This window comes from Euwallacea fornicatus, chromosome 11 (genome assembly GCF_040115645.1).
Source record: "Euwallacea fornicatus isolate EFF26 chromosome 11, ASM4011564v1, whole genome shotgun sequence".
In the NCBI taxonomy this organism is placed as follows: domain Eukaryota; kingdom Metazoa; phylum Arthropoda; class Insecta; order Coleoptera; family Curculionidae; genus Euwallacea; species Euwallacea fornicatus.
The window spans coordinates 3,315,742-3,336,291 of NC_089551.1; the positions used below are offsets into that span (position 1 = coordinate 3,315,742).

Consider the following 20,550-nt stretch of genomic DNA (forward strand, 5'->3'; position numbering starts at 1 on the left):
CGAAGCTCCGGCAGGTAACGGGATAAATAATAATAAAAGTTTATTTATTTCGTGTCGCAAAAATTGTTCGAAATTGCTTCCACTGTCGCGAACGCAAGCTCGGGCCCGTTGAAGGCAGTTGAATCGGTGACACTCAGACCGGTACAAGTCCAAAATCGTGATTTGCGGGAAGATAAAAAAATCTTTATCTTATTTTTTATGCTTTTTGTGGTCTAAGGTTATTCACACAAATTTTAGAGTACATTTTTTACGTCTTTTGAACTACAAATTTGCTTTGATATGTCATACACCTTTCAATATTTCCTTTGCAAACAAACGCGGACTTGTACTGTTATTAAACTCAGTCACAAAAATTGAAACAAAACTATATAAAAAAAATATATTTTATTGTACGAAAATAAAAGAAATTAATGTTGATTATCTCCATCGTCGTTATCGTCCGTATTAGCAGTTGGCCAGGATGTTACATGGTAATAAAAGTCTAGACCCTCTCCATCGATGTATTTCTTCACTTGCTATATATCTTGAAGTTTTTTCTTCTTAAAAGGCACTACCTCCAACTAGGCCTTATTGTTGGGAACCAGTGGATTTTGATTAGGTCTCAGTAATTTAAATATGTGAGAAGTACCTCCGTCCATAAACTTTGAACATTTCACGTAATCTGGAAATGATTTGTCGTAAGCAAACTGCATCCACTTAGAAGCTGTAAAGTTTCCTTCACTTTCTTCACGATTGCGGTACTGGTTTTTCCGTAGAGTGAAGGCCCCCAATTTTTGAAATCTAATACGTCATTATATTTAATGATACTTATCGCAAACGGTATTTTTCATCATTGTCTCTTATACTTCAGGAACACATATACGACCACGTTTTCGGAATAATCTTTTTCCTTATCGAAAATCTCCGTCACAGGCAAAAACGAGTGTCCACGCAACGGAAAATGACGGTAAATCAACTTGAAACGTTTGCCACTTTGAATAACCATAAAAAATCTCACCATTGTGATGTTCTTATTTTGCCCTGGACATCCATCAGAAAAAATATCAAATTCTTGAACTTCTTCAAGTATATGGTTCTTGATAGCCATTTACGAGAGCATATGGCAAGAGACATAAGCAAAGTCATTCACGAAAGCACATATTCCTTGATCATGAGGGCTTGACCCTCATGATACATATAGAAACGGCCAGCACCCGTTTTTAAGTTGTGAATTTCACCAGAATGAATCCAAAACTGTCTCAGATAGAATAAGTCTTGTACTTGGTAATACTGGAAGTAGCAAATTTTGCATATAATTAAATGTGATTCCAAGACATTTCAGGATGCTCTTTAGACAATTTCTTAACTTCTTGTAATTTACTATAAAATGATTTGGCCCGACGTTTATGACTAACAAGTTGTGAGGCACAAACTCTTTTAGCGTCGTCGTTAAAACTTCTTACTCCTTAATCTTGCACTAAGTCGTTCAGATTAACCACACACATCGACTTCTGGTCTTCCAAGTCTCAATCGATAATTTTCATTTGAAGAATTTTAGAAAAAAAATTATATTTCGCTTTGTTTTTTAATTCAACATATTTTTTTACTAAAAAGATTAAACATAAGTTTCACGTTAAGGTTCGAGTCCAGATATCGAATGTGTTTTGTAAAATAACGGGCAATTTTATAAGGAAATATTCGCTGTGCGTTTTCATTTTAAGTTTTGTTTCTTCATTAACTGAGATAGGTCTATTACTTTGCTCTCCTCGCTTATCTCTAGGAGACTCCCTTTTGCTCAGTAATAAATTTAAGCGTAGGACACGAAAATGAGATATTGCATGTAAGCTCGTAAATGCTTGTTTGCATACCAATACCTGCTCTTGATTTTTTTCTAACAAAATACTTAAAAGATACAGATTTTCGTTTAACGTAGTTTTGGTCTTCAGCGCGAGCCCGACGACGTGAAATAGGCTTTGTTTCAATTAAACTTTGGAGAAAAACATCCTGATCATTTTTTGATTTACCATCATATAAATTTTCGAGTATCAAATTTTTTTCTATATCAAAAAATTTACTTGTATATTTCAATTTACACCTCCAAAATTTTAGTCCATTAGATAAAAAATGTATTAAAAACACAATTTAAACTTACATGTAAAATCGTCCAGAATTCTTTCCCTCTTCGATTTTACCAGATGAAGAAATATAGGACTCACTACGTTGTCGTGATAATTTTCTTTCATTTACTTTCCATTGTTCCGGATTTTTGGTGCGTTCTTTACCCCGTATTATCTTTTTTTCACTTTTTATTTGGTTACCGTCATAAAAAAAATTGCATACTCTGTTTTCACTAAGCATAGCCAGAAAGTAACAATGCGTACAAAAACAGCATGGGATTTCAATAATAAACTGATAATGAAATTCCAATAAAAATTGGTAAATAACAATATCCGTTGGTATTAAGAATAGTAGATATTCAGAATTTGCACTGTTCTTCTTCTCAATAGTATACAATAAGCTTAAGCAATCGCCTTAACACTGTAGTTTTGAGACTGTTCTTCTGCTCATTTGCTGCAGCTCTGCATGATAAAAAATTGATATATTACTCAAAAACGTCAAATTTTGGACTTGTACTGTTCTTAATCTCCCCGATTCAATTGTGGCAGAGTATTTCGAACGCTGCTCTCAACGACGCAAATTATCGGCCACCATTATGATCCGATCTCGCAACTCTTCAATAATCTTAACATCAGTTCGGTGGACCTCGTTTTTTCAATATTCCCATAAAAACAAATCTAGGAGATTTAGATCTGGAGACCGCGGAGGCCGAGCTGCTGGTCCATCCCGGCAGATCCAACGTATTTCGTGTAGCTGAGGTAAAAAATTTCGGACTATCTCAACGAAAATGTGGAGGTGCTCCATCGCGCATAAACCTCATACATGCTTGGACCGCCAAAGACACATCTGCAGGAAAGATACATGTATTAGAACAATATCCATTAATTCCTCATTAATGTGCCCATAAACTATTTTCATTAAAAACCATGTAAGAAAAACCAACTTTTACAGAAAAAACACTTTTTTATTCAAATTCCCACAAATTGATTGTGCTTCAAACAGGTGAAAAAAATAATGATAAAACGCCAGGTACTGTTGCTCCTCTAGCAGTAAAGAAAAAACATAAACAATTTTTACGCTTTTTTGTCAATTTTTATGCGAAGTGTTAATTTTAACACAGTCATATAGATGAATCACTGTAATAAAATAAATAAACTTTTATTATGGTTTATCTCGTTACCTGTAGGATTTTTTTAAGATTCTTTTTTGATAAATGAAGATATTTAATAGTGCATGTATGGCTATAAACACCCTGTGTGCAGGTATAAAAAAATAAAATTTTGTAAAAATACTTTGAAATTCAATTTCAACTTTTGACCGCCTTCGTATAGTTATGTTACGTCAGCTAGGGCTATCCGTAAGAGAAGTTACACTTGAAGTGCCCAGATATCACCGGGAATCAAATTCAGAAGTTCAGGAGCAACTCCTAACCAGCTAAATAGCTGTATTGTAAACAACACTATTCCAGAGACATGACTAGAGACTCTCACTCTTTTTTTTGACAAATAACACGCAAAAAAGATATTTAATAAGAGAAGTAGAGTAATTTCGATAGAAGATTAGCAAGTATATTTGTGGACATTAATAAGGCGTCCGACACTGTCTGGCACAGTGGTTTAGTTGGCAAATAATCCGAATACTAAAGGTCAAAATACGTACTTGATATCAAAATCCAATGGAAACCTGAAAACTATAAGTACGAATCAACAACACTGTTGCTTTCCCTTTTTCTCTTGAACGAGGGCTCCCTTAGGAATCGTCACTTTCACCCTTCCTTTATAATTTATGCTGCCATGATATATGTATTACTGTGATAAAAAAATAAGGTGGATTTTTCATTTAAACTTTGCGAGTACTATAAAATCATGATTTTTTTTTAGTAGCAATATCTGCGAGATATATGCAAAGTTTCAGATCAACATACTCAATTGTTTTGGTACACGTGTTTTTGTAAACATACAAAAAGCGAGTTTTTCGGGTTTTACCATGTCTGATTTTGTAGGGCAAAGAATTTGCATTAAATTTGCACAGTAATTTGCAGGACAATGCACCGTCCTACACTGCATTGGTTCTTCGAGGGCACTTTGCCAAACGCTCGACCCATATCGTTCCACGACCACCGTATTCGCCTGATTTAGCACCGGTAGAACTTTTGGCTTTTCGATAAGCTCAAAAGACTGCTGCGGGGGAACCGTTTCGACTCGATTGAGGAGATCAAAGCGAAATCGAAGAAAGTATTAAAGGCCATTCCGGAAAAAGGTACTTCTCTGACTAGTTCGAGGATTGCAAAAACGATGGCATAAGTGCATTATGTCGAACGGAGAGTACTTCGAAAGCGATGAAATTTACTTGAAAGAATAAATAAAACATTTTTATTTTATAAATAAATTCATATTGTTTTTTGGCTAAAGTAGTACCGCCACGGGTAAAACGACAATAACATATAGACATAACAACGTACATGTTGCAATACGCTGACGATCCTCTCGCACGTGAAAAAACTATTGAGAAAGAGGTAGGAAGATTTGAAATGGACATGAATAATTGAAGAACTGCAACAAATTCAGGCAAAATATAAACAAAATCGTCACAACTGGACCATTCTTAACCCTCTTCACTTTGCAAGACAAGCAAGACAATCGCGCTTCCTTTTCCATACAACCGCTCGAGTGGAGCATTTCCAAAGGATTTTTTTCTGCTTGTCTTAGCTTTTTCGGATTATTTGTGTATAGACATCAGTGTTCTTTTCATAAAGGCAGAAAAGCCGCTGACCTCTTTTTCCGAGAATCACAGATTTTTCTTTAAAATCCTTTAAAATTTTCTGAAGGGCGTCTCAACAAGACCGCAAAATTTAAATTTGGCGCCAATTTTTGTGTTATGCTTTGACTGTCAAACGTTTTTGACAGATCTACGTTTAAAAATAGCATTTTAATTACTAAATGTTATTTCAAAAACGTTAAAAGTTTCACTGGAACGACAAGCAACAATTGCATATTACAAGAAACAATATGAAGTCTAAATATTGACATTTTCATGCCTCTAAAATCCAACTCAATCAACGACTCAAGCCTACAAGTCCTGCACCGAGAGGGGACTTCTCCAAATTGATTATTAAGTAACAAAAACAGTAGCAGTCATTTTTCCAACAAAATAATTTTCAGCGATGAGGCCCATTTTCATGAATGATGGCTTCATAAATAGGCAAAATTGGCGCATTTGGAGTGTTGAAAATTCAAATGTGGTTTGTGAGAACGAAATTCACTCCAATCGTCTTACTGTTTGCTGTGGATTTTGTTCAGAAAGCACCATTGGACCATTTTCCTTTGAAGACTCTTCAAGGAACACACAAACAGTTAATAGCGAGCACCATCGAAAAATGATATCCCAGTTTCTTTTACCCCACATGGGCCGTATTGATTTCGAAGATGTGTGGTTCCAACAGGACGCTGCCACTTGTCCTACATTACATGAAACAACCAGATTATGGCACGATACATTCCATGGTCGTGTAATCTCCCGTTTGGACGACATGAGCGGCCACCTAAATCGTGCGATTTAGCACCTTTAGACTTTTTCCTCCGGGGTTTTTTTTTAAGTCGAAAGTTTATGTGAATAAGCCCAAGCGGCGAGGCAGGAGATTAGACACTGTATCACTGAAATCCAACTACATTTATGCCAGGAAAGATTGGAAATTTTGTCAAGAGAATGCTAATGCGCCAATAAGACCGAAATGGGCATTTATCAGATACATTGTTTCATAGTTTTGGCTTCTCTACTTTATGGCTAAATAATAATCTCAGTATTTTCTAAAAAAAAAAACGTTTTATTTTAAATATTGCACTCTTGTTACGACACCCTTTATTACACCACCTTGAGTCAATCCACCTGCAAATCCATGAGCACTATGTGACATTTTCACTTATACATGACAACACAAACGAATTTTTACACGCAATAAACGCAATGACCTCCACGGACAACGAATCAGGCAGGAAGCGAAAAATGCCCGACACTTCCGCCACGTCCTGCAACACGTTGGACAGCGGTTGCTCTGAAGATGACCGACAGGACATGAGCGAACGCAGGAAAGTGCAGCGTCTGGGACTGAAGTCTCGGGGCAGTAGATCGCCGAAGAGTACAAGCACTAGAGATACGAGCAAGAGATCGAAAAGTTCGCATAGTTCATTGTCATCGGATGAAGAAATTGAGAAGTGTCCCATATGTCTCAGGAAATTGGAGTCGCAGACACTGAGCGTTACTGATACCTGTAATCACCATGTTTTCTGTCTCGATTGTCTGCAAGAGTGGTCAAAGACTAGGAAGACTTGTCCGGTGGATCGCATTGAATATAAGGCTATTTTGGTGCTGGACTCGAAGGGGAACGTGAAGGAATATTTGCCGGTTAAGCCATTAACTTCTAGTGGTAGGTTTACTTGACTGCATCAATTAGATTCATAGTACGTATGATTCTATAGAGAGCTTGAATTTTTTGACCATCTTCTGCGAGGTATGCGGCTTCTTCCATAGCCAGCAAGCCATGGTGATTTGCGACGGCTGCAACTTGGGGTTTCACTTTTTCTGCTTGATACCGCCCATGGACAGCCGCCCTTCGGGAGTGTGGCTGTGCGATGACTGCTGGGACTACTATAACTACTGAATGTACCTTTACCAAAATATATACAAAATTTTTGAGGGACGTAATTGAGGATGCCTCATTTCAATGCGAGTCAAGCCAGTCGCATATGCGACACCCAATAACGACGCTCGCGAGTGTTTCCTCGAAACGAGGTGTAGGGGAATGGGCCGAAGAGGCTGAGAAGAATTGTGATTATTAATTTTTATTGCGTTTTCTTGTTGTTTGGGGACGTGTCGAGAAAAGAGGGTCTTAAAAAACTCTTTGCTCCTGCACTCTTAATGTCTTATTTTTTCCAATATATGGAAACCTAATTAAGCTGCCGTACGTCATGCGACTTTAAATTCTCCCCACCCCCTCCCTATTGGTAAATTTTTTAACATTTTTTTAAAATTTCGAAGCAGTATAAAATACGACAAATAATACTATTTCTTTAGTTTTTTAAACGTTGCTTTTTTTAAATTTAAACCTACGTAGAGTAACACCTCAGTTAAAGGTTTTTCAATATTATGTTGAATGGAGTATTGCCGTTCAAAATCCATCAAATTGGTTTTTGAGAAAAAGAACTATAAATTTGGTAAGAAATACAATACCAACTCGGTTAAATAATACATAAATAATAAAGAAAATTGTTTGTTCATAGGGAATTAGTTTGTTCTCAATTGCGCTCAAAACCTTTCATTGGTTATTTTTATGTTTTTTTTTTAACCAAAGACCGTAAGCACAAAATCAAAAACAGATTAATTTGCTATTGACAAACAAGTTTTTTTACTCTTTAAGTACTATTAAACTGGGTTTGTATTGTATTTTTTTACCACATTTATAGCCATTTTTCTCAGAAACTAATCGATAGATTTTGAACCGCAACACACCATTGAATGCAGTTTTGAAAGGGCTTTAACAAGAGGTCTCACTTGGCCCATGTTTCAATTTACAAAAATCGGCCATTTTTTCCTACCGGGAGTGGAAGCAACATTTAGAAAAATAAATAAACGTTAAAAGACAACATTTTTCGTCCTATTTAATGCAGCTTTCGAAAACCAAAAAAAAATTGTAAAAAAGTTGAGGTGGAGGGGGTTACAATTTAGAGCCGTACGGTATTTACATGTCGTTCTATGTACATCAAGCAGGATCGACATATGAATAATTTACGGGACGTCCCTACTTCCGACTATACTGAGGGCTTCAAACAAGACCAGAGATATGCAAATTAATAAATCTTAGATCTTACTTTGAGCCGTCTCGAACCTGTATTCGGTTTGGCTATGGTTTATCTGCATATAAATGAAATTCGGACACTCGAGGCCTCTCCTCGCATTGTGGGGAGCCCCTCAAAGAAAGAATCCGAGGCCATTTTTCCGTTTGTCCTCGTGCCAATCCAATTTTCTTGAGGATAATTGAACTGTACGGGTGAGGAAGAGGTGATGAATTTGTTTGGTTGCTAATATAATTTTTTTTACAGGTTTGTATCTATACAGAGCGTCCCATCGGGAACCGCCATAAGACGTTTTGAGGTAAGTATGAATAACAAAGTTACGAAAATTTAGTGGTTTGGTAAAAGCCTTGAGGCGACCTAATTTAATATTTTCAATGACGTCACACTCCTGGTCGCACCGGAAGTCGACAGTTCCTTCCTTATTTTTAATGGAACACCGTATATATTATTGGATTTTTAGTTTTTACGTTCAATTTCAGTGCGAGCTTATTAATATGTTGGTTTTCTTATAATTCATACTTTTCAAGATATGCACGTGCAATTTAGTATGGATGGGAGATACCTGCAGGATTGAAAAATCGTCAAGAAACGGAAAAGTATTTTGTAACTCTGTGTTGCCACAATAATACAGAGGGTCCATATTTTAGTGTGCTGTTCTGCTTTGCCTAATATTTTCTATAAGGCGTCCACAAAAATAGAGCCATCTTGGACGTCAAAAAATTGTCAAAATTAAAACATTTTACACAGAACCCTAGTATCATTTTGATGTATTATGAAACTATGTCCGGAAAGAACCTATGTTCATGTTTAATTACCTAAAGTAGAATTGCATAGTTTCTGGGTGATTTCGTTTTTTGAGTTGATGCAAGGATGCGACATCCCTAACTTTAAGCTGTAATGTATTAATTAGATTAGTTTTATATAACTAATTTTTCCATTCAAGTATGTATGATTTACGTCTCATAACAATGGAATTTGACTGGTATATTCATGTTCCATAGATGCGTCTATAATATTCGCATTATGGCTTAAAATTGGGGATTTACTATTTCTGCATCAACTCCTAAAACGTAATTACCTAAAAGCTATGCAACTTTACTTTAAGTAATTATATGCGAACATAGATCTTTTTCGACGTAGTTTCACAATATATCAAAATAACAGTAGAGCTGCATTTAAAAGATATAAATTTTGACCATTTTTTGATGCCCGATTTGGCTCTCCGTTTGTGGACGCCCTATAGAAAAATTACGCAAAGCTTGGCGGCATACCAACATATGGCCTTCTACATTATTCTGGCAAAAAAGTGTTACAAAATACCTTTTTGTTTGGTAACGATTTGCAATTCGGTAGGCATCTGCGTCTCCCACTTTCATGTTGAATTGTACATATCTTGAAAACTGTTAATTGTAAGAAAGCCAAAGTATTAATAAGTTTGTATTAAAATTTAACATATTCTGCAAAAATATAATAACATATAGGGTATTACATTTAAAATAAGCAAGGAAGTATCGACTTCCGATACAACAGGAAGTGTGACGTAGTCGACAATATTTTAGATTAGGCCGTCCCAAGGCTTTTACCAAGCCACTAAATTTTCGTAACTTTTTCTCATAGTTTTCCGACAATATTCAATGACGGTTGTCGGTGAGACGCCCTGTATAGTTGCGATACATGATACCGCCAAAAAGTCGAAACGTCTTGATCTGCTATTGCCATTTTGCGCACCTGTATTTGGCCCGGAAATGGCTCCATATGCGGAAATTGGAATTTTACATGGGAGAGGGTTTTATTTGTTTTTTAATAAATCAGACACATGTGGTTTTTATATGGCGTCGTCGGATTAGGCCTTCGGTTTTATTATTCTATTATGTCATCCCGGTTCCTTAAATGCTGATGTGCTCGGTCTCAGACAACTGCCTATAATAAAACCTCACATAAGGGGCTCCTGTATACGCCTAAACAGCATTTCAAATGATATCGGCACATATCGGGACTGCCTTAGTACCTCAATCTGTAGGGTGACTCACAAATAGCAACGTAAAATTAAACAACCTTTTCCTCGTAGGATCACTCAGCACTGTTTAATGAGACGCCATAAAACCCCTTAAAACTCATCAAAGAGTAGGAGGTTTAATTTTAGTTACTGTTTATTAATCACCTTGTGTACAGGATATTTGGAAATACCGGTTGAGAGGTGATTACAGAGATTAAAATAATAAAAAAAACTTCTTATAAACATACCTTAAAAATTGCTCCTTAAAGGGGTTAGAATGCGGTAAAAGGGGAACTCTGAAGATGGTTCTCTCGCCACATTTTCGAAACGGTTTGCGCTAAAATTATGAAATTCGGCATATTGTAATAAGTCATGAGTGTGAAAACTTTTTTGTGTTAATAATTGCAGATTGTAGTAAGGGGCGTCATATACAGGATCTCCTATGTAAACGTTGCCCTAACTTTTTTGATTGTGGCATTTCTTAAATTTTGAATTCAAAATACTGAATCGCAAATATTTTTAAGTGAAAAAGGTCCGTTGAATTTTATTTCGTTGAGATAGGCCGTCTTCCAGAAAAATGGGTTTTTATGAAGCAATGTACGATTACATGGACATCAAAATGCATTTTGATAAACATTGCAGGCATCCTTGTAATACATTTTTTTTTATTACCCAGCAATAACAAAACTAATACTATTAAGGACTTATCACTTTTTCATAACAAATGTTAAAACTGGCCTCCGTTCATTTCAATGCATGTTCTAATTCTTCTCTTCATAGATTTCGATGTTCATGTAATCATACATTGGTTCATAAAAACCCATTTTTCTGGAAAACGGTTTATCACAGCTGGACGGAATAAGCGAATTTTTTTACTTAAAAATATTTGAGATTCAGTAGTTTGATTAAAAAAATTTTGAAATGTCACAAACGAAAAAGTTAGGGCAGCATTTATGTAGGGGACCCCCTGTGTGTGACGGCCCTAACTAAAATATGCAATTATCAGTACAAAGAAAACTTTTCCATTCCAACTTACTACAGTATACCGAATTTAATATGTTTAGTGAAGATCGTTCCCAAATTATTACAAAAGAACATCTTCAGAGCTCCCCTTTACGAGGTCTGGCCCCCTTAAAAAGCAATTTTTCAGGTATGTTCCTGCGAACATTTTTTGTTATTGTAATCTCTAGAATCGCCTCTTAAAATATTTCAATTGATATTTCCGGACACCCTGTATGTATGAAAATATCACTTATTGGGGAATCTACTTTACATCAAAAATGATAAATGAAATGGCTGGTTGATTAAAGGTTTTTTATGTACAATCATAATTTAATCATCTCGTCTTTTTAGCAAAAAGGAACTGGTCGGAAACTTGCTCAAAGTGGCGTCAACAAATTCCTCGAGTTTAATAAAAAGTTAAATAGATTTTGCGGCAACTCCGTCTACGCGTGGTTTAGAGAGACTTTTTCCTAGTTTGCAGTTGTACAGAAAACTACAAATTCAATATCCTTAGAGCAACTTATCTTTTAATTTATCAGTAGATTTGAGGAGACATAAAACACTGCAAAATGTTGATAAATAGAGGAATACGAAGTTGAGAGATGCCGATGGAAGAAATTGAGTATTCCTTCGGACGTGGAAAAGCAATCTCCAATTTCGTGAAATTCTCTCTGAAAACCTCTCAGTTGGATTCTTCAAATGAATTTTTAAAATACCCTGGAGGAACGACATTGCAACGAAGTGTGAACTGAATTTTTTAAAAATTTAACAGATGTGTCGAAATTTTATTGAAAGATTATAAGAAGCTGCGAAAATCTTCAGAATTAGTGATGCTATCTTGAAATTCTGTACGAACTAGAAAAAAATTTAATCCGTTTTAGGAAGCTTCTGGAGACTATAAATTCTAAATTTGAAAAATGTACTGAAAATTTCCAAACGTTGGAAGTTCTCTCGTTCAATATTTCTGAGGCCATTGGAGTACTTGCGTGCCTTCTCATTAGAACTTCTACAAACTCACGTTTTTTCATTTAGAAGAAACTTTCAGCCCTTTACAACCAGTGGCGGATTTAGGGGTCAGTGGGCCGGCGGATAGCACCGAATTGCCCGGTTCTATTCAGGCTACTGTATTCAGGACTTCTTAATGAAGTGTCCATTTTTAATGAATTCACGAATTAAAAATATCCCTTTTAGGTTTCATTTTGGTTAGTTGTCAAGGTTTTTGTGGGAAATTGGAAAGCTGGTAAAAAGCGAAATGACTATAAAACTGTGGAATGTAAATAAAGTTGTCTTACGTAACGCTCCCCTCATTTAATGGCAGGTATCTATATTATTTACCATAAAAATTGGAACACCTAGAATTAATGCATCAAATTCAAACGAAGTTGGTATACACAGTTAGTTGAAGCAGTACTACCACTGATCAGATTTTACATATAAGGAAGTCTATTACACACAAGAAGTGTTAGAACCCACAGCTATATCAGGTATTCAGCGTATTGGAAACGTACTTTTCCAGCAAGACGATGCACGGCCACGTGTTGCTCGTAACAAGTATGGCCATCTGTAACGTTGCAATGTTAATGTGTTTCCTTAGCCGCCACGCTCTCCTGATCTGTCCCCCATGGAACACATAAGGGACTTGACAAGGAGAGTTAACAAACAGGGGAACTCATAACATCCTTTAGTAGAGTTACGAAATGCAATTTAAGTTGTCTGGGATACACCACCTCAAGACAAAATTGACTATTTGCTTAGAAGCATGTCCAGACGAGTTTCTGATAATGTAAATTCGCAAGGTGGTTCTATACACATCATTCGATAAAAAAAAATTTCTGGACTTCGTTTCGCTCGCAAATTATGTAATTTATTTCGCATGGTGTTATCAGTATATTTACAAAGTTTCATTAAAATACGCGCATTATTTCTAGGTGTTGCAATTTTTATGATAAGTTGTATACATGGTGGACTAAAAATCTTGCAAAAATTCGTTAAAAATGAAAGGAAATATTCTTCCTGAAAACGCTAGAATAGGTCAAATATTGTTTTTAGTTGGACATTTTTTGATGTAACAAACACGTGTACAGGGATACCATTGAAGTAGATAAATGTATATTTTCTTTTTCTTTATGAAACTCCATGAGCATTATGGTGTTTTTAAGTTCTTTGAGAAGTTCTGAACATATTTCATTTAACATACTCATGACTAAATTAAACAGTTTTCGAAAAAAAATACAAAAATTGGAAACAATGTTACATCTATTTATACTTAAAAAATAACAATATAAACTATTACAATCTAATACATTAAATTTTTTAACTATGTTCCGATGACTTCTTGACAGTGGACGAGCCGCAATTCAAATTCCTCAAAAACATTTCCTATCATTTTAGTTAATTTAATTTTCAATTCTTCTATATTATTGAGTTCAATGGAACACACCTTATGTTTTAGATAATGGCATACAAAGTCCATGGGGATGAAGTCAGGCGATCTAGCAGGCCAGTCTAAATTTAAATAATTCAATCACCATTAAATCTAGAAATAGGTATGTCAAATGTAATATGTTAGGAATTTCTCAAAGAACTCAAAAACGTCATAATAAATATGGGATTCCAGAGGGAAAAAATTAAAAAGGATATTTGCCTATTACATGGGTGACCCTGTATAAGTTACGTCAAAAAACGCACAGCTAAAAACAATATTTGACGTGTTCCAGCATTTTCAGGAAAAATATTTCCTTCAATTTTTAACGAGTTTATGCGCAACTTTCAGTCGTCTATGCATAATAACTGCTGCAGCACGATGTTTTCATATAAGTAAATATTTCTCTTTGAATCGGCGCCACTGGCGTTAACTACATCTTTAACCTGAACTTACCGAAGATGTTCATGTTAATAAATCACATGTTCTTCTTCATAAAAAAAGTTAAACAGGTTTTCAAGCCAAAGAACGTGTCACTCACGCTTAGGACTAATAAAATTCGTTTCTCCTGCCTTCTTCCCTGCTGCTAAACGTCTCTTGGGGCTTCATAGGTACGTGACCTCGGTCTTAGGGAAATATATAAAGAATACATTTTTCGATTAGCTTCCCAGTGAAACGGGGGGTGAAACGGCTAAACCCGATCTGATTAAACAATAATAAAGTTGATTGAAACTAATGATGGGCTGGTTCATTGTCAGTCGAAGCGCGGCCTTATCGCATTTTCAGGACGTGCTGGGAAAAACGTCGGGCGATCGGCGGTGGGGCCCCTCTTCGAAAATGCGAATTCAATTTCGCATTAGCCGGTCCTGCAGGAACTTTTAAGTTATTTACGTAGTTGTACACGGGGGCCATTTGTCTATGTCAGGCGCGTCGCGGCGCTGAAAAACTCACCCCTTTCGGACTCCCCCAGGTCAAAAAGTTCGTAATTCGATTTAAATTAATTTCCTCCTTTCTGGTGACTCTTACAAGTTGTCTGGTTCTGCAAAGGGGCCTGCGGACCTGCCCGGCAACGGAGACGTTAATATTTTACGATTCGGGGTTGAGGAAAAGTGAAAGTATGACACCGGCGAAGGCACAAGTTTTACAATTGCAATAAAAAGAAAATAAAAGGAGAAGCAGCGAAATAAGTTGAATAATAAGACGTGCTACAGGTGATGGACGAGTGGAGGTTTTACGCTCGGTTTATGTCACAAGAAAGCTGGATCTTAAGCAATGGGCGACGAGATTAGGGCTTTCAAAATTTCAAATTGCATCAGAATCGAAGGAATCGCGCAGCATAAAAGTTTTATGATTGTCAGCCATCAAACATTCAGAAAGAAAAACACATTCAGTCTAAATACATGTCTTGGGGATCGGGCAAGCGAACACATCTTGAGATGTCCAACAGTATGAAAATGAGCATCTTCACAGAAATAGAAAAAAGTTAGAATTCGAAAACTGGAACGAATATCAACACTTTTCTAATTGAGCAGCCTGCATCTCGCCATTTCGCAGTTTGCAAGAATGATTTTTATAGTTTTTTACCGCATTATACGGCCCTTTCCCGAATGTCCAGAATCGTTAATTAGTAAAGTCACCATAAGATACCTCGTTGGGTCAAAACTCATTGCTGTTTCAAAGTTTGTCAAAATTTGAGCCGATAATTCCATTGCTATCTTCTGCCATCTGCTACTGTGATCACACATAATTTTACATTTAAAATAAGCGAATACTAAAAAATTGTAAAATGAGTTTTTTGTAGGGTGGTAGCGCTGTCTCTGCCATCTCTGCAAAATTTCATGTCAATATTCAACTATATTTGTACACGTTTTTTTGCAAACACACAAAGGCGAGTTTTCCGATTTTTACTATGCCTGATTTTGTCGAGCAAAGAATTTGTATTAAATTTTGTTTGCGGAATTATTGTTCTGCCGCGGAACCGTTAACGGTGTTACAGAAGGCCTTTGGTGATACGGTTACGTAGCAAAAAATCTTTACAGGTGGTACAAAGACTTTAAAGAAATTCAAGACGAACAGCGTTCCGGACGGCCATCATCGTCTACCGATGAAGGCCACGTAAAGGACATCAAAGATTTCGTACCCCAAAATTAATTGACAATTGGAGGCTTTGCTGATGCCGAGGGAATTTCATATCGATCAATTCTAACCATTTAAAAAGACTTTTAGTGCCTCAAACGCGTCAATTTTCGATTGGTTCCAAAAACACTAAATTTTTAAAAAAAGCGTTAAGTTTAAATCTGTCAAACAATGTTTTTCTGGCTACCAGGACATCAAGAAAAGTATTTTTATGGGAGATGAGATTTGGATCTATACGTGTCACCCAGAAACAAACGGCCAAACGAGTGAATATTGGGCAAAAGGTGCAAAAAAGGCCGAAAAAAGACCAAAGTCGCTCAAACATTCAGGTTACGTCGACAGTCTTTTCTGATTACCGCGGTGTTGTGCGTTATGAATTTCTTCGGTAGGTCGAACTGTTAAAAACAAATAATATTTGTGCGTTATGCGTCGTTGGCGTGAAGCTATTCGCCTCAAGAGGCCAGAATTATGGGCTGGCAAATTTGGTTTTTACGCCACGATAATGCATCGTCCCACACTGCAGTGAACATTTTGCCGAAAGCTCGACTTATATAGTCCCACGACCACCGTATTCGCCTGATTTAACACCGTTGGACTTTTGGCTGGTCAGTGAGCTTAAAAGACCGCTGCGGGGACACCGTTTCGACTCGATTGAGGAGATCAAAGCCAAATCGAAGGAAATATTGAATGCCATCCTAAAACAGACTCCTCTGACTCTTTCGAAAATTGGAAAAATCGATGGCATAAGGGAGAGTACTTTGAAGGTGATGAAATTGATTTTAAAGAATAAACAAAGATTTTTCATTTTATAAATAAATTCACCTTTTTTTCATTACAGCGGCACTGCGAAATGTAGGGGCTCCTATCGGAGCAATTTAAATCTGGCCGATTTTCACGTCCCCCATGGTCGGAAAATCGTCTATCGTGAACTAACGACAATTAACCTCTCTGTCATCTACTAAGTGGAATAAAGCAGAAAATTTATTTCAGAAATCTTGAAGAAAATCAATTCTCCGTTGAAAACTAATTTTGCTCGACATTGCCTAGCTCTTACGTTTTCTGCGTTGCAAAGTTCTCGTTGACACATAAGTTCTTGAAAACAGTTTACTTTAGGATAATTTCGGTATATTTTCCACGAACACTCAGTATAGACCACCGCAGCAATTCTGAAATTTCGAACATTAATCGCATCTCCGTACATTTTATTAAGGAATTAAGCCGAGGCAACGTTTGGAGGCGTCGTAAAAAGGCGAGAAAACACTTTTTAATCGCCCAATATTCCTCGCATTTTCGTTTTACTATCAATAGAAAGACCATTCCGCGGTTGTAACCGAAGTTTTAGTGGGGCTCGAAGAATTTCACTTGTCTTCGGCTTCACTGCTCGCATTTAAAGACAAGTTTTTGCCCCATTCGCGAACTAATTGTGGTACTTTAGCGGTATTGTCTCCGCCAATTTGTCAAGGTATTGTAAGTTGGAACGTGCTTTAGTCGCAGTCATTTAAGTTACAGTAGGTGATATTTCAGGGGGAAAAGTACCCTGTCGACATAAGTTAAGCCAATAGTTTGCTGACGCCAAAAAATGCAATATCTCCGAGCGGAGCGACATGGCAAGTTCTTAGAGAGAGCCCAAGGAAATTTACATAAAACTAACATAATTTAGGGAGAAGAATGCTTTCAATATCCCTCAAGCCTTTCGTGCATTTCATAAAGTAAAAATAATGGCGTCGGCAGGCTGACGGGAATACGGGATCGCGACTGTTTTATATTCAGTGCGGGCCCGTCATTCCGAAGATGATCAAAGTTAAGCAGAAATTTCCGTGTCCTTAAGATGAGATTATCAACTCCGCACAGGTTGACTGTAATCCGTATTGTCAACACTCCCGAGCAAATTTGATGAGTTTTGGTTATACCGAAACTGCACGCAGCCGGAATATGTTATGAGATATGCATGGGTGTCACTTTCCGCCTATTTTGCCGTCCTGAAAGGGCATCCAATATTAAGAGGATGGTCCCAGAAGTACGGTACCTAAAGAAAAAAAAAGGAAAATATTTCATAATTTCTTAACATACTCTCCTTTGAGAATGACACACTTTTCCCAGCGATGTTCTATGGCTTGAACACCGTGTTTTCGTAAGAAGCTTCGAATGTTTCAAAATAGGCATCAATCTCTCGGGCCACACCTCTTCATTATTGGCAAATCTCTTTCCGCCAAGCAATTTTGGGAATAGAAAATAATCTGAGGGTGCTAAATCTGGCGAGTAGGGTGGGTGAGGAAAAGGTGCCAACCCACGTTGATTCAGTTTGGCCATCGCGATGACGGAAGTGTGGACTGGTGGGTTGTCTTAAAAACAGACACAAATCCACGTTGCATCCTCAACCTTTAGGTTAGGTCTTTGTACTATGGGCAAATTTTTAAGAAAAAAATCGCTATCTATATATCAGGTCAGGTATTTCGGGGGTTCATTCTCGAATAATTAAAAACTCCATTTGATGAGATTTTACGCATAGATTTAACGGAGAGACGAATTGCAGTAGGTAATCCAAAACTTATTAGGACGAGTAGTAAAGTGCTCTTTTGGTAATTAAAGTGAGTTCTCCTGTTGCAACCGGTTCACATTTCCGTAATAATGCGAGACAACGAATCTGCTATTATCATCATATTACACTTCAATATATTACATTTTCGGCTTCATGAATAAATTACTTCATGGGGTCATCCATTAACAAACTACCTACAGCAATATTGAAATTATTATAATCGACGAACTAGTTTTAATTAACCTAATTAACCTTAAATCAGTTAACTTATGTTCAACACACAATAATAACATACATTCTCTATCTAAATGGTTGAGGAGAACAAAGAAGGAACAGTAACTCTTTAGCTCGAGCCCCATCAAATTAGTGAGCTAAGTCCAACGGGGTTTTAGGCGAAATAAGGTGAATTTTTGGCGGGTATTCGCCGGAACGTAATGAATCTTTATCACCTCGGAAAACCGTATCCTTTTTCCCCTTCGCGGCCGAAATTGCTTTTTGGAAGATTTGTGCACGCACCCGGAAACGGCCCCGGAAAATTCCCTAATTTAAGATACAGAAGTTGTAACGCAGCCCCGTTTTGTCCTTTATTTTCCATATTGGGGGTTGTGTTGCGTTATTAATTTTGTGTAGCTTTAGGTAATAAAAGGACGCAAACCAAAACTCTTCGCACTCCAGCCGCTTAGTAACTAAGTTTGCTTTTATTTCTCCCTTAATGTCCCCCCACGGTCGTTTCAGCCGAGAGGCAATAAAAATTAGACGAAAAGCCCTTGCGAGTTATCTTAAATGCCTCTCTATACGATAATTCGTTTATTGCAAATGGACAACCATTATCGTTTCGACCGGTTTGCAATTTCTTGATGGGCAGGATAGGCCCACGAGGTGAAATTGCCGACTTAAACTGACCAAAAGTTAATCCAATTTACTGATTTTAGGGTTTTAAGGACAAGATGAAACCTAATTTGCTGATCCGCGAGCTCAATTGGGTTTCCTGCTAATTGAATAAAACGTCTTTGGGCTAGGAAGAGTGGCGTTAGATAATTTGATTCAGAAACGGTTATGAGCTTTAAAAGGATAATGTTAGAGGTTGATTTCCCCCGGATTTTAAGAAATGTGCAAGAAAGTTTCAAATTAGAAATTTTCTCTCATAACATTTCTGCACAAAATGGTGAATGCAACTCCTTTATTTTTAATTTTTATAATGAATATCGTTAATTTCGAGGTAAATGTACATCGCGATACTTGTAGAATATGCATTAAGGAGATTTTATTACTAAAATTCCACACTTTTGAATCATCATTTATGCTGCTGTCTACCTTCAATAAGTGGTACTTTCAAATGAGACTATTATTATGAATATTGCCGAAAACAAGAAACCAATAAATCACCCGGGAAGCGGTAGTAAGTCTATTTTAATTCGGAGTAAGTCCTTAGTGGGGTAAACAAGCAGTCGCTTTCCGACGAGACGGTCTATAAATCTTTTCTTAGGAACACAATGGATCTTGCCTACATATCCATAACCGGAATAGAAAACAATGTTGCGGGGGCCCCTTCGGCCAATATTCTCCATTGTATCCCGAAGAGCCCGCGCATAAATAGGCTATAATATTCAGTGATTTATCTTCTTGTGCCAATCACCCTGAAATCAGGTGTTTAGTTTAACGCCTGTGGTTGTCCTCATTGTAAAACTACTTAAAGGCGAAAAGCCGATAACACTATTCTTCTTCTATGAATAGGGGTGGTTTGCTGAGGGTTTGGGCCTGATGGTATGTCAAAGATAATGTGTTTCTACCTGCGTCCATTCGACGGGCACGAGCCACAGCAAGCTAATTTCTTTCATTGAATCACTATCTTCGATTTTATATAACTAATATAAATAAACAAAGTTAAATATGTAAATGGATAATTCAAATTGCGCGCCGCGATGTATATGTTCACTTGTTTGGTGTAATGGCCGTGGTGTCATACGCCCGCGCACGGTCACGTGGGCACGACCGACCGCGACCGAATCGCTTTCGGCCTGATGTTAGCGGGCTAGCTGTCAGCTGCTTGCTTTGTGCGACGTTTGCTTGCTTAGTAAACTTTAGTTTTTTCATAATTTTAATTTGTTTACGTGTCCCGCTACAATGCACAGTGCGAACTAAACGTCGTCGCAGTGTTTCCGCGTGCTCCCCGCTATTTCCGGTAAGTCCAAAGCCCTAATTTCTACGGCTCGTCTAGGTTAAGATTCGATCCGACCATGTCTGACGCGGAGGTTATCCACCCCGTTCGATAATCGTATGGGGGCACTCTAAATGATTAATAATGCTGAAATATCGTTGTTCTGTCGGTGGTTCCAAAGGGACATAGGGAATTTTGGGGATTGGAGTAGCTTAATTAGGAAAATATTAGGAATGATTCTCTTTTGGGGACTCGGAGGGGCGAAAATGGCCGATCGCTTACGAGCGGCATGCCGGATCCGCGGTTGCTATGGGGACCGTGATTTGTTGATGTTGATCGACGGCCATGTTT

The 20,550-nt window shown here is 37.3% G+C and overlaps 3 protein-coding genes and 1 long non-coding RNA gene across 13 annotated transcripts in view; 3 read left to right on the plus strand and 1 right to left on the minus strand.

The window, feature by feature from the left end:
• LOC136341991 (uncharacterized) overlaps nt 1-4,425 on the plus strand; it is a 38,034-nt gene extending 33,609 nt beyond the window's left edge. Inside the window, exon 4 of the long non-coding RNA XR_010732582.1 lies at nt 4,139-4,425. This is a non-coding gene — a long non-coding RNA (uncharacterized lncRNA). The remainder of the gene's footprint in view (nt 1-4,138) is intronic.
• Nucleotides 1-20,550, minus strand: part of LOC136341984 (uncharacterized) — a 305,269-nt gene that overhangs the window by 34,499 nt on the left and 250,220 nt on the right. The gene's annotated exons all lie outside the window — the stretch shown is intronic.
• LOC136341816 (PHD and RING finger domain-containing protein 1-like) lies at nt 5,988-6,789 on the plus strand. Its single transcript, XM_066287143.1, has 2 exons — nt 5,988-6,520; nt 6,573-6,789. Exons 1-2 carry the CDS (start codon nt 6,061-6,063, stop codon nt 6,752-6,754), a joined length of 642 nt encoding a protein of 213 aa, XP_066143240.1. The 5' UTR covers nt 5,988-6,060; the 3' UTR covers nt 6,755-6,789.
• LOC136341973 (muscleblind-like protein 1) overlaps nt 20,044-20,550 on the plus strand; it is a 163,804-nt gene continuing 163,297 nt past the window's right edge. For 2 of the 7 annotated variants that reach the window (XM_066287388.1, XM_066287395.1), the window contains exon 1: nt 20,045-20,223. The gene's annotated coding sequence lies outside the window, so the exon portion shown is untranslated. Of the gene's footprint in view, nt 20,224-20,550 lie in introns of all 7 variants that reach the window. The other 5 variants (XM_066287393.1, XM_066287397.1, XM_066287394.1 and 2 more) reach the window with 4 other exon arrangements.

Coding starts and splice junctions, on each gene's coding strand:
- LOC136341816 (XM_066287143.1), top strand. CDS start 6,061: ATGACCTCCACGGACAACGAATCAGGCAGGAAGCGAAAAATGCCCGAC. Junction 6,521..6,572: donor TAAGCCATTAACTTCTAGTG/GTAGGTTTACTT, acceptor ATGATTCTATAG/AGAGCTTGAATTTTTTGACC.